The following is a 22,699-nucleotide window of genomic DNA, read 5'->3' as shown; positions in this document are numbered from 1 at the left end:
ATAGAGGGTTTTGTGTAAAGATTAGACAAAGACTTCATGTATTGTGCAAATTGATAAAGGACATTAGTCTTGATGAGATCATGGTGTTGGTGGGACTTTTTCACATGCATACCCAAAGGGTCAATCACAAGGGCAAGTTGGTTGAGCTAAGCAAGACAGAAATGAATGAGTTGGTGTTACCCATTCTTGGCTACACTTCACGCTTGAGAGGGGATGGAATTCTTCAACTCATGTTGAAATATTTGGGTTTCAAAAGGGATAAAAGAGGTTACCCGCTCACTCAACCTTTTGGTCATTGCATGGACTATGATTATGTGGGCCTTTGCGAGTTCATTGAGGATATCCTTAGGGATACCACATTTGCTAAAATTTCTAAAAAGAAAGTGATTGTGAAGCCATACACGCAAGTGCAAGAAGTTTTGGACACTATCTCATGTGTCGATTGTGTTCCGGCATGCATAGATCTTTTTCCTATGTTAGAAACATCCATAAGCAACCCATTGTGAGCCAATGATGAGCTTTATGATGGCTGGAAAATTTCAGCCCATTGATAGAGCTTCCTTCACCTTTCTCAAGGACTCTTCACAGTTGGCTTTATGATGCATTGATTGATAATTGTTTTAGGAAACAAGCACATGTGGATTGGCACAGATCGCCGTCTTGGGATGAGTCGTCTTTTCTTGGGGTTACTTGGAGTCGTCTTCAAGAGATATTGATATGCATGGGATGGTGTCCATATGTGTTATGGAGGTGGATGGTTTTGCTTTGGGCACTTCACCTTCTATTAATGACTTTGCAGGAGATGAATGCCTATGTTCACGAGAGAATGTACAGCTGTGTATGTACTTTGTGTGATGCTCATGGTGCGGACATATGTGATGCTCATGCACTAATTAGTGTTACTCATGCATTGGTGTGGACAGCCATGCCTTGGATTCACCTATGGAAAGTGTTGTTCATGCATTGATAGGTGGTCCGTGGACTACATTTGTGAATCCAACTTATGATGCTTTTCTGAGTTCGGAATGGAAGGTTTATGATTGGAGCTCTATTAAACCACTTCATGTGTGGATGCCTTATCAAAGTCCAATGTTAAGACGAGAGTCATGCCTATGTTAAATTTGAGGATCACACTTGGGACACTAGGGAGGATTACACATGTGGTAATGATGGTGCACACAAGGATTTAGTCTATTTTGATCATAGCTATGTGCATTGCATTAATGCTAGAGTGACACCTATGGAGAGTCTATGGAATGATCATGATCACATCTATGCTCATACGGATATTAGCTATGAGATGTGTATCTTTGGACCTTTGGATGTCGACAGGAGGTGATGGTTTATACAGTTGGGAATTCACTTTTGGATGTGTTTTGTGCCATTTGGAATGTAATTTTGATGGAGAGCACATGACTATCTTTGTCATAGACGATGGTCCTTTACATTTTCCATTTGATCCACGAGGATACATGCTTTGCCTCACCTCCGATGATGATTTTCGACATTGGCCATTTGATCCAGGGGGTTCTAGGGCCATTCTTTTGGCAAATGCACAACCTAGATTTCCATTTGACCCAAGGGGTACATGGTTGTCTCTATCTTTTGGGTTCATTTGGTGGATCAAATGAAGAGACATAACAGTGATTTTTCTTGCTGGAATTTCTTGTAAATCATTGTTAGAGAGCTTCATACTCCTTGGATATCATGGTACTTGTATTTGAAAGTGTTGATAAGGGAGGTTCCATCATGGAGAGCAAGTTTGGGGTTGTTTTGCATACTTAAGATACAGTTTTTGGCCATTGGAAGTTACAGCTAGGGATCACTTGGAAATCACATAAGTCATTCTTTTGCTTGGTGGACATTATAGCAATGGCAATAAATATACCAAAAAACAACATAAATAGAAAATAGAAAATGACAAGAATAGAAAGAATTTAAAAAATAAACTCCACAAGATTTTCACAAGACGTTTGCTAAAGGGGATTGACAAACAAAACAATATTCTTAGATATGACATAGGTATAAAAATATATATTACAAGAAAAAAATTGAGTCGTCGAAGATTTTCTACGAAAAGTATAATCTAATGAAAAGTAGCGACTTTTGTAAAACACTAAGCAATGAGAAATGCCTTACTTTTAAAATATATTGTGCTTTGAAAAAGGCTAAGACCAAAACTATATCATGCTTTGAAAAAGGCCAAGACCAAATATATCATGCTTTGAAAAAGGCCAAGACCAAATAAGTCTATCATTCTCTTCTTAACATGAAGAGCTAGAACTACAAGAGCAAATATATCATGCTTTGAAGCTAGACTCACTTTTAGTGCACTAAAAAAAGTTCACCCACCACAAAATCCTGGAATATTCCACAAAAAGCCACCGAAAGGAGGCACTAGGCCTCGTTTGATGTCTAAAATGTCTAATGATGAATGAGGATGACACATGCCTCCTGAGATATCGTTAATTAGAAAACATGTATTTGGATTATCCAAAATCCAAATAACATGTATTTGGATTATCCAAAATCCAAATAACATCATGATAAACCTACTCCATTGTACCTCATTATTGAAGCTTTACAATGTCATTGAAAAAACACTTTCAAGATATTCAAAACATATATAAATCTTCTTGCAATTAAACACTGTATGTCTTTAATAAATAAAAGAGAGCAATCATATAAAACTTTACAAACACAACCCCATTATCTTTTTGAATCAACATGGTATATAACAATATTCTACAAACAATATATATATATATATATATATATATATATATATATAACAACATTCTTGTTTCATATAATCTAATTTGTGCATCATGTCATCAGGGTATATTGATCCTTTTTCCTGTCCCTGTTTGAAGGCTTACAGCTATTTACTTTTTCTGATACAAGGAGTGTGAAGCTATACACCATCAATAAAAGCTATATACATTGGATGGCTTTAGTCAGTCAAGAAGGCAAACAACAACAAAGAAGACGAAAGCGAGCAAACACTCTATACATGACATTTTAGCATGTTCAAAGAGTCGAGCATTAAAGTCAAGCTTTGGATTGTTCAAACATGATTCTTTTTGTGGTTCTATCAAATGGATCCTTCTCTTGTGGCTAAGCCCATGCCATGCATCCAGCTATGCAATATAAAAAAAACATTTTCTCTTTCTTGTGATGTATTGAACCCCCCCCCCTCTCTCTCTCTCTCTCTATTAATTATTCGTAGGTGGCTTTTTACTCTTAGAGTTGGTAGTGTCAATTATTCCTAGGTGGTTTTTTACTTTTATAGTTGGTATCATCGAATCACTAAAATTAGGATACACTAGTGGTTATGTGGAAGTTTCTGTGAAAGGTTTATAAAAGACTAGTTTATTTGGTGCTGTTGCTACATGATAACATATTCTGCTGATGCAGTGGTTTTTTGACCTATTTATATGTACGCTACACTTCTATGTTTATTAATTTGGCTTCAATTTTTATGTTACAAAAAAACTGCTATCCAAGCAGACTAGTTGAATGTGCCCATTACATTGAATAGAACTGATTCAATTTTTTACAAGTACAAACCAATTCGCTCCTTCGTATGTGTTTGAAAGTAATGTTCGTATTAGGTTTTTGCCATCATTTTGTTCTCCATATATAAGTTATTATATAGGTAGAAACATGTCAACTTGTTTCTTTTTCTAGCTTAGAGTTTCAGAGCATTTCATGATGTTAGGGTTGAAAGTGCATAATCATTTTTATATGACAATGCCCCAAAAAAAAAGCCTTCAGAGTTGTTTTTGTAAAATGAAAGCCAAGAGTAAATTCAAAAAAATATTTACAAGCTACACATTTGTAGGAACCCTCTAAAAAGGAATCTTCTTAAAATAGTAAAGCCAAAACTCTTTTGTCAAGATCCACATGCATACTCACGTGGTTGCTGAAAGAAATAGGTATGCATTTCTACATATTTCATATTCAATCCATATGCGTGAGTCCCAGATTTAAAATGCTTGTGATTAGTTGCATCAACCAGATTGCTAGAACCCATGGTTCAGCTCATTCCAAGTGCCGGATAGACTTGAAAATCATCTCCAATGCCTACACTCAAGCCCGACAACGTGGCGCACTTTACCTTGCTGCCGTGCAAGAGGGTAAAACATGTTTTAAGAATGTCCACAACCAAAATACACGTGTGCACTATTAAGTGTGCAGTGATTTCTATCCGATGGTCTGCAGTGCAATGTAGCTTCTTCTTCCAGTATGCAGCACGAGTGTCATGTATGCCCAATACTCTGAACCTTGAGGTGCTTTACTAACACTGTAGGTTGCCCTTCAAAGGTAAGCAAACATTCATGCAATTGCTCCGTTACAAATTGCTTAAGTCATACACAATGAGAGTGGAGACTAAGAGGAAAACGCAAGTAGACTTTGAATAGTTCATTCCATTTGCTGTACTTGTATCTCATTCCAAAGATAACAGCTTGTACTATTTCACAATGCTCCCTGAGGTACATTCATCTTTTCCTGATGGGAGCTTTATGTGATAGATCCAAAGTGATCAATAGGGAATTTTACTAAGACGGCAATCGATAGGGAATCTACAGAGACCATGATGTTCCTAAATGCACCATGAAGTCAGCGGGAAAAAAATACAATTATCAGCAAAACCCGAGTCAGACGCATCTCCAGTGTACTGTCAAGGACACCTCTGAAAGTTTAGGCCTTGTGAATGCATGGCTTTGGGTCAAGGATAATCATTGGCCCCGGTAACATAAAGTGGCCACTCTCAGTACGCCACTACTGCAATAGCGTGTATATATCGCATGACCAAGAAAAGAGAGGTCATGTAACACTGACCCTCTCTCTTGCTTGCTTCTTGCCCTCCATGGCATCTTTCTTCAACTTACAGCTCACACATAAGAATGGCCCCTCCCACGGCCTTGCACTCATGGAGAAAAACGAGCCAGCATGCACGGATATACCTTCACGTGGTGTTATATCTGTTTGGCATATTGCACAGTGAAACAATCCTGAAGCTGCTGGTATTGTGCTATCTGATCCAAGCCTGCTAATACAAGTAAACAACCATAAAAATGTAACAGAGGACAAACTGAGCTATTTGCAAAAGCTTCTTAGCATCAAACCCTATTGTGAAAATTGTGAATTTAATGCAAGAAGTACCACAATTAACACACGCATGAAAAGCGAAGAACCTACCTCTCAGCCAAAATGGCAGATCCCTGCTCAAAAAGCTCCTCAACAATGCCCACCTCAGCCAGCTTATCAGGAGGTTTTGTTCTCACTTCCCGAGACCTCTTTCCAAAAAGAAAAGCTTTCAGCTTGCTCTGCTTCTTAACAGCAGGAGATACAGGGGTAGGAAGCTTCGGTGGCATTATATCAACCACAAGGCATGTTGTATCATCCCGAAGGCCTCTAGCCTTGAGCGCTTCCTGCAACATAATGTTGTGAAAATTTAGCCAGATGATATAGAAATTATCATTAACACCGTTCTAAGATTTTGCAATATTTCAATATGCAGAGTGATCATGTACAGACTACCTAACAACAATCCTCCTTAGGTGCAGTGAAGATAAACGTCATAGTCATGATAAACCCTCCATAGATGCAGTAAAGATAAATGCCTTAGTCATGATTAAAAAACAGAAATTGTGAAATGATATACAAGATTCCTTTCAAATATATGCCATGCCAAGCCCAATGGCTTATCAAATGACGAATGGGTTTACAAAAAACTGCATCCAGACAGGCAAGCTAGCCAACTGACATAGTTGAGGACTCTGATGTGGTAGCCAGAGACCCAACCTCGTACCCTAGTCAACAAATCCAAATCCGCAACTAGCGGACCACATGGTCCATTGTCTTTGAGAGAATAAACTTTTTTTTCGTGAAACCACTGTCTAATTAATCACTCAAGGTATGGGTCTTCGAGACAATAACCCAGCAAACACCTTCACATGACACTTCTCGTCCCAGGGAAGGCTAACAGATTATAAATAGATGAGAATGGCATGGATCATTGTAGTGGAGCTATTCTTAAAAACAACTACATGCTGTCTTCCATAAAAATAATCCTTAGAAGACAAAATCTCCTGTGTAAACAAGCCACCTCCCTCTCTTGCTTTTCCTACAGTGAGACCACCCCATTTAGGGCCAAATTCAGATAAAATTGGGTCCTATTTGCACAAGGGTCTATAAGTCAGTGGTAGTTCATCAATGTATATTCCATATGCACAATGTAATATAACATGAAGACTTGAAAACTACATATGAAACAGTAATCATAGAAAGAATGCATTACTCAAGCCTTTGTTTTTTTAATATCCCCTCATCATGCGCTTCAGCCATAAGTACCTCCTCATTAATAAGATGGACAGCAACACATACACATCTCCTATATATAACCATGTAGCCTCTGGCCATGAGCCTCAGCAATAAGTTCCTCTGCATCGAGGACAGGCCACGAGGCTGTCACACGCGGAAGCATTTGTGTTTCACAATCCCAGTGATTACTACATTCCACAGGCAAGCATCCACCCTTCCCGAGGCTTATAAGATGCCGAAGGAGCTGCAGCATGCTGTTGAATTAGCAGGAGACATAGGAGACATGGGGAATAGACCCCAAACAACACACTGCCATCCCCCAGCACATCTGTTCACTTCCACAAAACCCATGCTCCGTGCCTCTAAAAGGACCCTGTTTCAGCACTTCACGCATCCACAATTTTAGTTCCCCTGATCAGAGCCCATAGTTACCCTTGCAGCTCCACATTTGCAAAGCACAAAGCTTTGTAACGGATCAGAGGTAAGGACCAAAGTCATTGCATCTGCATTTGGGATGATGATTGACCATACTTGTACACCCAATTGGGATAGTACCTCACTGTCTAATTCATGACTGGGCGTGTTAACTATAACAGCACTTTAATAAGAAAAAGATGTTTATCAAAGGCATAACTAAAAGAGGAATGCATACAAGCAAATTGGCAATGAAACAAACATAGTACAAACCTTGACGACTTGTTTTGCTGCAAGCTCAGCAGGCAGACCTCGGCAACACTTTGCCACCTTTTCACAGCTTAAAGCATCCCAAACACCATCTGAGGCAATGATGAGTCGACCACCCGCATTTGAAAGCTGCAAAAATCCCAAAGCAACAAGTCTAATTAAAAGAAAAAAGATTGATTTTAAAAAAAACAACTTTACACATTTCTAGATTTGAACTTTCAAAAGTCCTAATCAAACCTTAAATAGTGCTAAGATGCTGGCAAATTCTAGCATTTCCCCTGGTTGAAGACCATCTTTCAACCAGAAAATCAGGCTTCCAAAAATCAAACCATTGATGACGATCCTTTGAGCTCACCTTTACTTGTTTCACATGAGGTATGGGTACAATAAATTCACCAACATCCATGTCACCAATGGACCTTGAGAGGCAAAGGCCACCCGGCCAGCACCGTAATGGCCCAATCTGTTAATCGAAAGCAAGGCATTGAGAAGCTCAAAAATTCTCCCCAAGAGTTGAAAGCATTGGAAAACCAAACTAGCATCTTCAAACCACGCTTCTTAGAAGAGAAAAGTTCCAAGAAACCTTTACCTCGACCCCACCAACCAAGCTCAGCCTGCCCACTTCACCTCCGCTCGCTGTTACCCTATCCCTTCTGCAAAAGAGTAAAACAGTTGAGCTCAAGCACAGCGTCTCTGATAAGTTCCAAGAGATATAAAAATTAACCTAACTGGATTGGCATGATCATCTTACTCCTCCACGTTATCTTCCAGTCTGTGATCAACCGTCAATGTGGATATAGCATCTCCTTGGGAATCTAGAATACAACGTGAATCTCCGACAGAGGCAACGGTAACAGTCCATCCATCCACTACGACAAAGGTGACTGTTGTTCCTGATGATTGTTCTGAAAATCCAAGATTTCTGGTCTTTGATTTCCATCCATACACATACATGGAGGTTTATTTGCTGAAATAACCAAAACTCTATGGCACATACTAAGCCATTTTGATAAAGACAAAAGCAATTTCATTCAAACCTTTCTTTTGAAATTCCTTGTCAGTTTTCACAAAACCAGCAACTAATGCTCTTGGTAGCATTGCCAACCATTCATCTCTGCTGAGATTAGGAGGAACTGCACCCATCACATCCTTCAGTAGATTGTCTTTCGCATATGCAGCAGCTGCAGCTCCATTGTGACCATCTAGAACCTGACAAAACATGTTTCTCCAACTTGATTATTACGATGCTGATGATATCCATATAAAAACCACAAGTTAATTTATCACCTTTCCTCCAGTTTTCATCATTATTTTTTACTGTCAGGATGGTCACACCTCAATGACTAGTTTGAGAATCAATTTTCCTGTTCAACAATCGATTACCCTCAAAGTTCAACAGCCATAGATTTCCAGCCATCCACAACCACAGATTGTATACGGAACCCACTTTGGGCAAGCGAAAAATTACATCTACTGCTCGTAGGGTCAACAATCGGCAAGAAATAGCAGATTTGTAAGGGAGCGGTAAATCGGCAAGGACGATGATGTAAGCACCGAGACAGAGTAGGCTGCAGAAGTATAATGTATTTGTTTTTTGTGGAAGAAGAACCAAGGACCAAACCTCTTGTGTCTAAATAACATTAACCGCTATGCCAAATTGACAGTTTGGTACATGTGTGTTCGGCTCATAATAAGGAAGGGAAACCTTCCCCTCCCACCATTAGAGATCCCCGTTCCGTCCAACAGCCCCTCCTCCCATTCAGTGCCATCCAATAGCCCCCACTCTTTCAAGTTGCCGTTCCCCGTTCCCACCAAATCAACCGCCGTACCGTGTTAGTGCAGCCCAGCAGGAAGAGATTATGAGTCAGGTGCAGGAGCTTTTGAATAAAGGGTTGATACAACCTAGCTCATCACCCTTTTGCTCACCTGTACTCTTGATGCAAAAGAAGGATCGTTCTTGGCGCATGTGTATTGATTACAGGGCGCTGAACAAGAACACCATCAAGAATCGATTCCCCATACCGAGGATCGAGGACCGCTTACAGGGCTCCACAGTCTTTAGTCGCATTGACTTGAAAAGCCGGTATCATCAGATACGTATTAGACCCGAGGATGTGCATAAGACAGCATTTCGAACCACGTTTGGGTTGTATGAGTTCTTGGTTATGCCCTTTGGTTTAACAAATGCACCTGCCACATTTAACAGAATGATGGACAGGATTTTCAAGCCTCATAGAGCGTTTGTGGACACATTCTTTGATGATATGATTGGGCATTCACAAACTGAGGAAAAGCATAGGTACATACCGTATTTTGCTGAAATTGCTTCGCCTCTTCATGCCTTAACAAAGAAGGCAACTCCGTTTAGATGGGCTGATCGGAAAATTACAGCATTCAAAAAGCTCAAAGAAAAGCTTACTTCGGATCCAGTATTGGTGTTACCGGACCTCCGAAAGACTTTTGTTGTCCAGTGTGATGCATGAGGAAGTAGCATTGGGGCAGTTCTCATGCAGGAGGGACATGTGATAGCCTATGAGAGAAGCATTTACAGGTTTATGAGAAAGTGATGTTGACTGTCATTCAAGCTCTTTCTACATGGAAACACTACTTGCTTGGGGCTGATTTCACTGTGCAGACAGATCATCAAACCTTGCGTTATTTCCTCACGCAAACTAAGCTTTCAGAGAAGCATATGCGTTGGGCAAACTTTTTGTCTATGTTTCACTTCCAGATTGTACATGTGGAAGGCAAAAAGAATGTAGTGGCAGATGCTTTGTCACGCAAGCCACAGGTCTCAGCAGTTTCACTTGCTTATCATCATGAGCTTGATGAAATGAAAGAGCAGTATGCCCATGATGAGGACTTTGAAAGGTTGTATGATCAGATGTCTGAGGATCAACAGCATGAGCATTACACTCTCAGAGATGGATTTTTATTGATGCATGGCAGACTGTGTGTTACCAGGCCATTGCGACTCAAGGTTATGATTGAAAGTCATGCTCCACCGTATGCAGGTCATAGAGGTATTGACGCCACGGTAAAAGCAATGGAGACTTTCTTTTATTGGCCAACCTTGAGAGGAGATGTTGATGCCTTTGTGAGGCAATGCATCGTATGTCAGAAGCTAAAGTTTGACCGTCAAAAGACACCAGGGTTACTACAGCCTTTACCTATTCCAGATAGACCTTGGGAGAGCATTGCCATGGATTTTATATTTGATCTTCCACGGACACAAACGGGCAATGATGGCATTTGGACTATCATATGCAGGTTCAGTAAGCAAGCTCATTTCATTCCCGTGCGTAAGACGATCAAAGTGGATCATATGGTGAAGTATTTCATGGCGAACATCTTCAAGTATCATGGCTTACCTACGTCTATCATTAGTGACCGTGATCCACGGATGACGAGTTTGTTCTGGAGAGGGTTGTTTGACAACATGGGTACAACTCTCAAGTTTTCATCGTCATTTCATCCACAAACAGATGGTCAGTCAGAAGAGGCTAACTCTACAGTGTTGGATCTTCTTAAGTGTTATGTGTCAGAGCACAAGCAACAATGGGAAAAGTATCTTCCTTTGGTGGAGTTTGCATATAACAACACTGTACATACCTCGACAGGCAAGGTGCCTTTTGAGATTGTGGAAGGAGGGAAGAAGCTACCACCCATCTTGCATACAAAGGATAAGATCTTTGAGGCTGATCAGTATGTGGAAAACATGGATGAAGCTTATCGGAGAGTTAAGTTGGCACTCCAAAAAACTCAGCTAAAGCAAAAGAAAGCCGCAGACCGTCACAGACGTGCTTTAGAGTTTGCATTGGGTGATTGGGTTCTTTTGCGCTTTGAAAAGACTAGACTCAAGAAGATGAAGGGTAAAGAGCGCTTATTCCCTAAGTTGAGCATGCGTTATTATGGGCCTTTTCACGCATTGGAAAAGATTGGTGAGGTAGCCTATCGTTTGAAGCTACCAGATCACTGGAGGATTCACAATGCTTTTCACGTGAGTCTCCTTAGACCTTTCCGTGGGGATGTGCCTGAGGATGTATCAGATGAGGCTCAGCCGGAAGTTGAGGAACTTGATGAGGTTCTTATTCCATAGCAGATACTGGCACATAAGGAAAGAAAGGTACGAGGTAAAGTTTCCCGTTGCTATCTTGTGAAGTTCAAGAACTATTCACCGATGGATGCGAAGTGGATGGAGAAAGGTGACTTAACAGATTCACCTCAGGTTTTGCAGCTTTATCTCGATGCCTTTGAGTTAGAGCTGACTCTTGTTGTGGCTCATTCAGGTTCAGCAGAGCATGGGTCTAGAGCATTGCCTAATGCTCAAGAGGGGGGTAGCACCTCCACTCCCTTGATACAGACAGGCTCAGATGACATCTAGAGGTCGCTTGGTGCAGTTTTTATCTCACCCGAAGGTACTGATGGCTGACAGTACATCTGTTTATTGGACTTCTATGATATATGTGTACTAGTCACATGGGATATTGTGGTTGTGTATGGTTCACAGTGGTATACAACTTGGACTACTACTACGCCATTGGTTCGCAGTGGATGTTGATACATGTGCATGGCTTAGAGAGATTGGGACGTTGATCTTGCCATATTGTATATTTCACTTTGGATATTTTGCTGTATCACCAGAATGCAATCGAGGACGCTTGCCATTTTTCAAGAGGGGGGTATGTCATGGCCTTGTGAAAATGGAACAGCACAAGTATGGGCATGGTGGTTGCTGAGCAAAAATATTAAAAGATTCACATTTGGGGTGCCCGAACAAATGAAAATGATGTGTGGACACTTCAGATGTGAAGGGGGACAAAAACATTAATGTTTTTAATGTTTTATTGATGGTTGCCCCTAGGCCTTAGTGGCCCCTAGGAAACTTTAATGATTATTAAAGTTGGGACCCTAGGATAAGTTTGGAGAACTCCACTTTTGGGAGTTGCATGCCTCTCTCACCTCACTCTCTCTCTAGCTTTTGGGAGTCGCGTAAGCTCAAGCGTGGAGAGTAGGAAAAGGAAGTCGGTTGCTGCAGAGAAGTCTGTTTTTGCTGTTGTGTGTGAGAAGAAAACTGGTCGTGTAGAGCTGTACGACTGCAGGTACAAGTGTACGACTGCAGGTACAGTCAGCGCTAACAGGAATCCGTACTGTAGGTACTGGCGGCGGCTGTTCAGGCGGCTGCACTTGCAGGTACAGGCAGCGCAAGAAGATACGACTGCAGGTACAATATTGTACGACTGCTAGTACAGTGTACGGACAGGTCAGGAGCAGGCGGCGCTGGGCAGTACGAGTGCAGGCTGTGTTGACAGGTGCAGTCAACAGGCGGCTGCTGTTAGGTACTGACCAATACAGTACAGACACGTGTGGGAATTGAACGGACACGTACAGTAGTGTTCTACTGACCTGTACGGACAGGTACAGTGCTGATTTTCTGGTCTGTACAGACAGGTACACACAGGGAGAAGGAAGAGAGAGAGAGAGAGAGAGTTATGGGGATAAGTCAACTCAATAGCATTGAGTGTGTGACACCCCTATCACACATGTATATTGCACTAGTACACATAGTGCACTTAGTACATTAAAAGTACTAAGTGTACTATATACTATAACTTATGGGCTTGTACACACTACAAGGGTGGGCATAATGCCTTTACCCCAACACACAGATCTGTGTCTCAAAGAGGCGGCGTCAACAAACGTCATGTGCGCGACCTCATCGCAAGGACTGCTGCTCCCGCTGCTGACCAACGTCCATATTCGGGCGTCCATCGAACACGCCTACGATCGAGTATCCGTAGTGCGAAGCCTCTTTTCGTGGCCATTCAAAGAGGGGACTTTCCTCCAGTAGGCAACTTGCCAAGGTCGAAGAGCCAGGGAAGCGGTTTCTGAAGTGCACAAGCTTGATCAATGGAGCCAGCGCTGGTTTGGCCGGTCTCATCGTCTTCACATCAGATTTCTGCAGAAGCACCAAATTCATCATCCCTTTTTTTCTGCAACGAAAAATTCAGAAATTTACGAGGTACATGCTTCAATTTTTTTTTTGGGATTTGCAATTGAGCAGATACAATCATCAATTGAGCAGGTACAGGTGCCGAATTGCTCAATTTCTGAGCAAAATTGGCAAAATTGGGAGAAATTGGTCACAATCAGGATCAATTTGCAGGAAATTGGATGTCGAAATTTGGGGCTTTTGATGTAATTGTGCAATTAAGCATTCATACATGCTGTATGATGTGAGAAATCGCACATTCGGGCAAAATTGCAGCAAATTGCAGTGCAAATCAAGGGGCTTTTGTGCCGATTGGATTGATTTGCATGCAGGCAATCGCATTTGATGCTTTGGGCAATGTGTTGATGCCTGACAAGCACTCAATGTGCCTGTAAATCAAGCGGCTTTCATGTATTAGATGTATATGTGGCCAAGGGGAAGCATTTCGAAGACTCTGGATGCCTTCATGTGCATCAATGTACCATGTATGATCAGCAATTGATCTTAAATCAAGGGGCTTTTCAAGATCGTATGCTTGTTGAGCTTGGCAAAGCAGCAGGCAAGACATTTATGCCTTGAATCCTCAGAAATCAGCTTGCAGTCAAGGGGCTTTTGCCCAATTTCTGTTCGGGACTGTTGTATGCAGTGTTCGCGGGACTGTAAAAGTCTGATTTTTACTCATTTGGACAGCCAAGAAAGCATTTATTGCTACTGTACTTGCTGGTACAGATTTGGCACAACTTTGTGCAAGTTTTGGCATGGCTGCACATTGATTTGAGTGAGCAAAAGGTTCAATTTCAGCTGCTGTACTTGCCGGTACAGGTTTGGTACATCATTGGTGAGCACTTAGTACTGCTGTACAGTACTTTGGAAGGGCAACAGAGCACATTTAAGGTGCTGTCCTAAATCTGCAGCAACCAGATTTTGGTGATTTCATCACATAAAGTGGGAGTAGAGTTGCATTTGTGCTTCCGCAGCGGGAGATAAAGCTTGGGAGAACAACTGTGAGCACTTTGTGTGCTTTTGGTGCAGTGTTTGCAAATTTTGCAGGGAGTCAGGCATTGACAGGTTGCATATTGCTATGGCAACCATAGGTGCGAGCTCTTCATTGCTTCACATCAAGAAGCTTGAAGGCTCACATAACTATGATATTTGGCAAACCCAGTGCTATAATGTGTTGCTCTAGAAAAAGCAGCACAAGCCTATCAAAGAAAGGGGTGTAATGCCCGCTTCTCTTACTGCTGAAGAGTGGGAAGATATGGATGAGCTGGCAAGATCTACTTTCATGTTGTCTGTGTCAGACTCTTTACTTTTCAGCATTCGTGAAGAGAAGACAGCTTGGGGAATGTGGCAGAGATTGCAGGACTTGTATGCCCAGCAAAGTGCCTCAAGCAAAGTGTATTGGTTGAAGAAACTCATAGGTCTTCAGATGAAGGAAGGGGCGTCTATGGCAGCCCATCTAAATGAGTTTAATGGTATTGTCAGCCAAGTCATTAATCAAAAGTTGGCAATGGACGATGAGTTCAAAGCCACTTTTCTCTTATGCACTTTGCCAGGGAGTTGGGACACATTCAGGACAGCCACTAGCAATTCGAATGCTATGCTGTCATATGCAGATGTGGAAGGTGCTCTTCTTCAAGAAGAGATGAACAGGAAGAACAATTCTGTTGGAAAGTCCAATGCAATGAATACACGTGGGAGATCCCAACAAAGGGGAAAAAGCCAAGAACGGAAAAGGAGCAAGTCTCGCTCCAAAAAGGACTTGGAATGCCATTATTGTGGCAAGAAGGGACACATTAAAAAGCAATGCTACAAATGGAAAAATGATCAAAAAGAAAAGGAAAAAGGCAAAGACAAAGACAAAGATGAAGCCAAAGATGTAAAGCCAAAGGGCAAAAGTGGAGTCAAGATTAAAGAAGTCAATGTGTCACATGCAGGTGACAGTGAGGATGAGGTCCTATTTACGTCTTCACTTGATGCCCTCACTTCTTCCAGGTGGTCATGGTATGCACTCATGGATCATTGATTCAGGTGCCTCCTTTCATGTCACAGGTTGCAGAGACTTGTTTGTCAGGTATACTGCTGGCAATGAAGGAGTGGTTTATTTGGGTGACAACCATACATGCAAGATTCTTGGCAGAGGTGATGTGAGGCTTGTGTTTTCAGATGGCTCACAGCTTATGCTCCATGATGTCAGACATGTGCCTGAGATCAAGAAGAACCTGCTTTCTACTGGACAGCTTGATGATGCTGGTTATGTTACCACATTTGGTCGTGGAAAGTGAAAAATCAGTAAGGGCTCACTGGTTGTTGCCAGAGGCTCTAAGGTGGACACTCTTTACTTTATGCATGCAGGTGTTTGTCACCATGCTAATGTAAATGCAACCGAGCTGCCGGAAATCTCTATGTGGCATAGCCGGTTGGGACACATGAGTGTCAAGGGAATGAAGCAATTGTCTCGTTTGGGTTACTTGCCTTCTCTAAAGTTTTCAAGTTTTCAGTTTTGTGAGCATTGTATATATGGAGGCAACTGCAGTGCCCCCACAAGAAAGCTCTTGGACAGAAAGATGCTCAGTTAGAGCTTGTGCATACAGATGTATGTGAGATGCCTCAGCTTTCTTTGGGAGGGGCAAAATACTCTGTCTTTTATTGATGATGCCACACGTAAGGTGTGGGTTTATTCTCTTCGTTTGAAGAGTGATACATTCTCAGTGTTTCAGAAGTTTGTTGCTCTTGTTGAGAATCAAACTGGCAAAACACTGAAGGCTTTGCGTTCCGACAATGGTGGAGAGTATATGTCCAAACAGTTTCAGGACTTTTGTGATGCTAAAGGCATCAAGAGGGAGCTCTCTACTCCTTATGATCCTCCACAAAACGGGACAGCAGAGAGGATGAACAGGACTATTCAGGAGAAGGTCCGTTCTTTGTTGTCACATGCTGCGTTACCTCATGGTTTTTGGACTGAAGCTATTATGACAGCCGTTCACCTTATAAACAGGTCACCTAACACGAGGCTTGGTGGGAAAGTGCCAGAGGAAGTATGGACAGGGAAGCCTCCGTCATACAAGCACTTGAGAGTGTTTGGTTGCGTTGCGTACATGCACATACGCAGGGAAATGCGCACCAAACTTGATCCTAAGTCTCACAAATGCATATTCCTAGGATATTGACAGAGGTGAAATGGGGTATAGACTTTGGGATCCCGTGAATAGAAAGATTATACGCAGCAATGATGTCATTTTTTATGAAACATGCATGTATAAGGAGCCTGCAAGGCAACAGGAGCCTGGCAAAGTCATCTTTGATGATGATGGACATCATGAACAACAACCAAGGGCTGTAAATCAGCCATTACCGCAGCAAAACCAGCCCTTAAATGGTGCTGAAAATGGTCCAAATGGACAGCCAGAGATGGCAGAAGATATCCCTATGGATATACCACAGTTAGAGGAGATACCGGGCACGATATTTCAGCCTTATGGCATGGAACAGGAGCCACCAATGGGTGATATGCAGGCTGGACAGCAGCCTGCAAATGATGGTCATTGGGTACGGAGGTCCACAAGACCCTCCAGAGCCCCTGACAGGTTTGTTCCAGAGGTTGACTACTTGATGCTCACTGACTGTGGGGAGCCCTCATGTTATAAGGAGGCTTTACAGAGGGCAGACAAGGCTCTTTGGGAGCGTGCCATGAAGTCAGAGATGGATTCTCTGCACAAAAATGGAACATGGAAGTTGGTGCATTTGCCTGCACGCAAGAAGGTTTTGCCATGCAAGTGGGTTTACAGGCTCAAAGTTGCACCAGATGCAAAGCCAAGATACAAAGCCAGGTTAGTGGCTAAGGGCTTCAAGCAGGAATATGGTGTGGACTTTGAGGAGATCTTCTCTCCAGTGGTCAAAATGACCACACTTAGAGCTGTGTTAGCTTTGGTTGCACATGATGATCTGGACTTGATTCAGATGGATGTGAAGACTGCTTTTCTTCACGGTGATCTCCATGAGGAGATATATATGCAACAGCCAGAGGGTTATGCAGTGAATGGAAAGGAGAAGCTTGTATGCAAGCTGAAAAAGAGTCTTTATGGGCTCAAACAGGCACCAAGAGAATGGTATCATAAATTTGATACATTCATGAAATCCCAGAATTTCAGGAGAAGTGACATAGATCATTGCTTATACACCAAGAAAGCTTTGGATGGCAGTCTATTGATCCTCATCTTGTATGTTGATGATATGTTGATTGCCGGGAAATCTCGTAAAGAGATGGATGCCTTGAAGAAGAGGCTGCATCAAACCTTTGATATGAAGGATTTGGGTGATGCAAATCACATCTTGGGTATGCGGATACTTCGGGACAGAAATCAGCATGTGTTGTATTTGTCTCAGAAGGAATACATTGGCAAAGTGTTGCAGAGGTTCAATATGGACGGGAGGAAGAAGACTAGTACTCCTTTGCCTCCATATGTGAAACTCAGTGCTATGGACAGCCCACAGTCAGATAGTGGCAGGGCTGATATGGCCAAGATTCCGTATGCTTCAGCTTGTGGCAGTCTCATGTATGCCATGGTTGCTACTAGGCCGGACATTGCATTTGCAGTGGGAGTGGTTTCTAGATACATGGCCAACCCTGGCAAGAAGCATTGGGAAGCAGTGAAAGGTGTCATGAGATATCTGAAGGGCACACAGGATATGTGCATATGTTTTGGCAAACAGGATGCATTAGTGCATGGTTACACGGATTCGGATTATGCCGGTCATCCAGATAACCGGAAGTCTACTACCGGTTATGTGTTTACATTCACAGGAGGTGCTGTGTCATGGATATCCAGGATGCAGAAGTGCACTACCTTATCTACTACAGAGGCCGAGTATATTGCAGCCACAGAGGCTTGCAAGGAGGCATTATGGCTATCTCGGTTAGTGGTTGATTTGGGTTATACAGGGGATATTCCATTGTTGCATTGTGACAGTCAGAGTGCCATCCAGTTGGCAAAGAACCCTGTCTTTCATGCAACGACGAAGCATGTGGATGTGAAGTATCACTTCATCAGAGAGGTGATAGCGAACAAGCAAATTCAGCTTGTTAAGATTCATACGGATGACAACCCGGCTGATCTGTTGACAAAGAGTTTGCCAGAGCGGTTTGCTCATTGCAGACACTTGATGGACATTGGATGAGGCCAGTTTCAGCCTTGATATGGCCTTGTATATTATCATGTACATGCTGATTTTTCTTTTCCTTTACTTAAGAGCACTTTGCCTTTAAGTGGGAGGTTGTTGGGGTAAAGGCATTATGCCCACCCTTGTAGTGTGTACAAGCCCATAAGTTATAGTATATAGTACACTTAGTACTTTTAATGTACTAAGTGTCACCAATTGGCCGACCATTTGGTCCATCTCCAGTTTTTGCGTCTCGTTCACTTGAAGCCAGGCCGGTGTCTCGTGTGAAGAGGCCAGTTTTTTGATGACATGGACGGGAGCCAGACTGGTGCCACCCATGTGTTAGCAGGATGGTGTCGTATGGACGGGAGCCAGACCAGTGCCACCCGTGTATGACCTGGACTGTGTTCGACCCATGGGATTGTCACGCCATGGAAGAGCCAGTATTCGTGCCGTGTTTTGCCTATGGGACTGTCACACCATAGGGAGACTCGTGCCTGGAACTGTGTCTTACCTATGGGACTGTCACTCCATAGGAAGACCAGGTTTTTATGTTTTTATGTCGTGCCAATTTTGTGCCGACAGATATTTTGTACTTGTTCCATGAACGGGAGATATGTCCATGTTACTATTTGCACATGCACACATATTTTGCATGTTTGAAACTGTTTTCGCATGACATGTATTTGTGTGTTTGCCTGCTTGACGTGTTACTTACTGAGCAGGGACGCCTGCCAGTGAGTCGTGAAGTCTGCTCTGTATTCTGACGAGTTTTGGTGCATGTGAACAGGTGGTAAGTATGTTGCACATGTTGTTTTTATTATTTTATTTCTAACCTCTTATTTTATAAGGTTAGGTGTTCACATTTATTTAAAAGTGGGCACCCACTTAGGGGCCAAGGTGGGGAGCCTCACTAAGTGAGTGTGGGGGTGGGCATGGTCACCTACCCACACTAGTTCCCCCCACATGCATGCGTGGAATTCACTAAAGAAGACTACACCTTAATTTTTATAAAAAAGACTCTCTCCATCAAGCGTAGATCATCATCGCTTTCACCCTTTGACGTGAGATCAACCGGGCGAACACTTTCTTGCGTGAAGGAACCGGCGACCACCTCTTCGCTGCTGCCTCCTCCATACAAGCTGTGCATGCTGCTGTACGGCTGCTTCTCCCTCCCCTACCTGGCGGCTGTGGTTCCATCAGCAGGCGGCTGCACAACTGCAGGCTGCGCTGCCCTATCCTCTGCGCCAGTTTTACCTGCAGGCTGCTCATCTTCTACAAGTTGTACAAGCTGCGCATACTATCCTCTCCATCATTGTTGGCAACTCCACAGGCTTCAGGCAGTTCGATTGATTGCTGCGGAGGCTGCTGCGTATTCTTCTATCTTACAAGCTGCGTATCACCAACTGTAGGCGTCTGTGCACAGCATCACCACCTGCAGGCGGCTGTACCCTCCATCTCCAGTAAAGGTGGGTGCTGTGCGATCTATATCCAGCAAACTACTCATTCTCTCCACGCTGCAGCCAAGCATCTTCTTCCTTGCAAGTGGATGCTTTTTCTCTCACAGCAAGCGGCTGTGGTTTTCTTGCGGTGGTACTTGCCTTGGTGGTTCACCACAAGGCGACTGAGTCTTCATCAAGGGGACTTCGCATCTCCTGGGTGGCTTCATCAAACCACGGGTATTGGTTTTCCATCAACCATCCACAAGTAAGTGAATTTCAGATTTAAGTAAAGTATTTTGTATTTAAATCTGGTAAGGGATTCCCGACTTCCTATACGGCCAACACCCGTTCGGTGCCGGGTTGTCCAAGCTCTATTGGAGAACCTCGGTCCAAAGGTGCTGAGATCGGGAGAGCCAGGCGTTAGTACGAGAGCGCCTGTTTGTGCGTGGTCTTGGAACACCAGTGAGGCGCTCTCCGCGGAGTCCAGTGAAAGCACAGGACCGTAGAGATTGGATCACACTAGTGGTCATTCTGCTTCGAGCTTCTACATCGAAATTCGACTTCGAGCCTATTTGTTTGGTACTGTTTTCATATGTACATGGACATTATCTGGTTCTTGGAACCCATGGAGCATTGTATTTATTAAATACTCCCAATAAATATATCATATATTGAGGGGGGGGTCGGCCCGTTCCGGCCCCAGTGCTAGTGTCCATCTTTCCATTTCATTTCATTTAAATTTCAAGTTGTATTTAGTTGTCCATTTCAAATTTGTGGTTTTAAAGTTGTGCTATTAAGCGTGTGGGTGTCCAACGGAGTCTTTCCCACTCGACAGGATCGGTTTCACTAAGTGCACTATGTGTACTAGTGCAATATACATGTGTGATAGGGGTGTCACAAACTCAATGCTATTACCTCCATAGTGTACCCCTCCGTCCCACATGATATTGTATCCCCTCACTATATTCCACTCACCTCCATAGCGTACCCTCCCCTCACTATATTCCAGTTCCAGTTTCATTTTCTAGGTGCCAGTAGTATCATCTTTATTTTTCATTTTCTGGGTTTTTTTATCCAGACATTGTATCAGATCCACCATGATGTAACTTTTGGTCTCATAGGTCATTATGGCCTTTTGAAGACGTTAATATAACATTTCATTTCATTTCTCTCTCTCTCTTCCTTCTCCGGGAGTGTATGTCTCCCACATGAATAACCCTAATTCTCTCTCCCATTCACTGTGTGTGTGAATCCTCTGTGTTAAGACGTATTGTGGGCTGCCAAATTGGACATACAGGTGTATTCTCTTGGCTGGTTTTGTTGTACTCAGCCTTACATATTTTCGAAATTGAATAAAGAAATACCACAAGGGGCGCCAAGCTTTGGGGCCAACAGGTGTTGTTTTTATTTTCAGATTTGGGGCACTCTAGCTCCAATCATATTTGTTTTATATCTGGACTACAAGTGGAAGGGTGACTGCTAGTCTACTGCACTTTGGTTTCTACCAGAGGCCGGTTTCACCTCTCCTAGTCCAACACTGTCCATGTCTTGCACTCCCCTGCTCCAAAACCAGGTCCTAACTGATTCTTAAGTCCTTCTTTATCTGTTGCCCCTTCACGACTAGCTTCAGAGAATGTCCATGGCAAATCTTGCACATGACAAGGGCTCATCAATTAAACATCATCACACATCACAATTGAGAAGCATCAATCTAGAATGCTTGTGTGTATACAATGTACCAAATCAATGGCTTGGGCTTTGCTCAAATAGCCCTCAAAGGAATGTCAAAAGTCTTAACCTTTGGACTAACCATAATTGGTCATATCCTCTATTATTATAATCACCATACATGAACCTTACTGTATTATTATAATCACCATATGTAAACCTTAGTCTACAACCCTACAAATGTGATAACACCTAAACAAATGAGAATGTGTCCTACGTGCTAAATAAGTGAACAATATCCTTCGTACATGCTATTTTTTATGTATTTGGAAAATTTGATGTGCGCGGGTTGACCACTCTCCCAGGGACACGTTGCACAAGGACACTACCCTCACATAAAGTCTCCTCCGTGCTCCTCCTCATCGTTGAACACACCAGCAGAGAGATTTCCTGAAGAGTCTCCAAACAGGCTCCAAACAATCCCTGGACCAATGTGAAAGTTGATTCCAGTTTTCCCTAACCAACAGTGTTATCTCAAATGCACTCAATTTCAACTGAAATGGTTTCAAGGTTTGCAAAATTAAATCACGGCCAAAACGCCTGATTGCATGAGGCAGTAGCGAATCTCAGTCTTTCTTTGTTCAATCTCAATGTTTAAGAGACGAGGAGACATGGACCAGCCATGGTTATGAAGGGAAAAATAAAGGAGGTATCCATGAGAGGAACCCTATGCAATATCCATGGGCATGAAAGAAACCCTAAATGCAATAGCCATGGGCATGAAAGGAACTCTAAAATCAGTGGTCGTGGATGAAAGAACTTTACCGAGAAGATCGCAAAGACTGAAGATCGGTCCCCGGGTATTCTCTGGCAGTCTGTTTTGATAAGGGCATAGTCCTCCCCCTTCTTTGGCTGCGTGGCATGTCCATATCGGATCACTGGCTTCAGAATCCTCTCATTTTGTAGCTCGCGACTGAGCAGGTATGACAGAGGGACCATCTGTTCCTGCTTACTCTGCACACCCTGCCCTTGCCCCATGGCAGAAGCTTGATGCTGCCCATTCATCTTTACACAGAGACACACAAGTTTATGCAGCATATAGCATGCACATCTTCATGGCACAGACCGTCCATGGATCCTGCGTTCTTGTTGAAGACTTCTGTGATGTCATTACCCCCTCGACACAGAGAAACATGAAGCAGAGGGTATCAAAGACATTTTTCGTGTGCACATATCATACACTTCTTCGCTATACAAACCATCCATGGATCCTGCATCCTCGCTGAAGGTTTCTGTGGGCTCATCGGCTTCGTAGCACGGAGGAACATGAAGCTTAGGGTTTCAAGGGGATCTTCACTGCACTGTGCAGGAAACATCATGTTACATGTGAATACAGCATAAGCTTGAGCAGCCTCGATGAGCA

At 42.8% G+C, this 22,699-nt stretch overlaps 1 protein-coding gene across 1 annotated transcript in view; it reads right to left on the bottom strand.

Annotated features, from left to right (window-relative positions):
- Positions 1-4,412: 4,412 nt before the first annotated feature.
- LOC147629508 (putative protein phosphatase 2C 5) overlaps positions 4,413-22,699 on the bottom strand; it is an 18,509-nt gene continuing 222 nt past the window's right edge. The window contains exons 1-8 of the mRNA XM_086812769.1: positions 22,102-22,699; positions 8,052-8,223; positions 7,766-7,919; positions 7,604-7,667; positions 7,370-7,477; positions 7,018-7,143; positions 5,206-5,438; positions 4,413-5,053 (exon numbers count right to left, since the gene is read on the bottom strand). The exon at positions 22,102-22,699 is cut by the window's right edge and continues 222 nt beyond it. Of these exons, the coding sequence (XP_086668895.1) occupies positions 4,831-5,053; positions 5,206-5,438; positions 7,018-7,143; positions 7,370-7,477; positions 7,604-7,667; positions 7,766-7,919; positions 8,052-8,223; positions 22,102-22,374 (1,353 nt within the window). The 5' untranslated portion in view covers positions 22,375-22,699 and the 3' untranslated portion in view covers positions 4,413-4,830. The remainder of the gene's footprint in view (positions 5,054-5,205; positions 5,439-7,017; positions 7,144-7,369; positions 7,478-7,603; positions 7,668-7,765; positions 7,920-8,051; positions 8,224-22,101) is intronic.

Source organism: Cibotium barometz, chromosome 18 (assembly GCF_041138505.1).
Source record: "Cibotium barometz isolate CiBa-2024 chromosome 18, ASM4113850v1, whole genome shotgun sequence".
NCBI lineage: Eukaryota > Viridiplantae > Streptophyta > Polypodiopsida > Cyatheales > Cibotiaceae > Cibotium > Cibotium barometz.
This window is presented reverse-complemented; position numbering and strand designations above follow the sequence as displayed.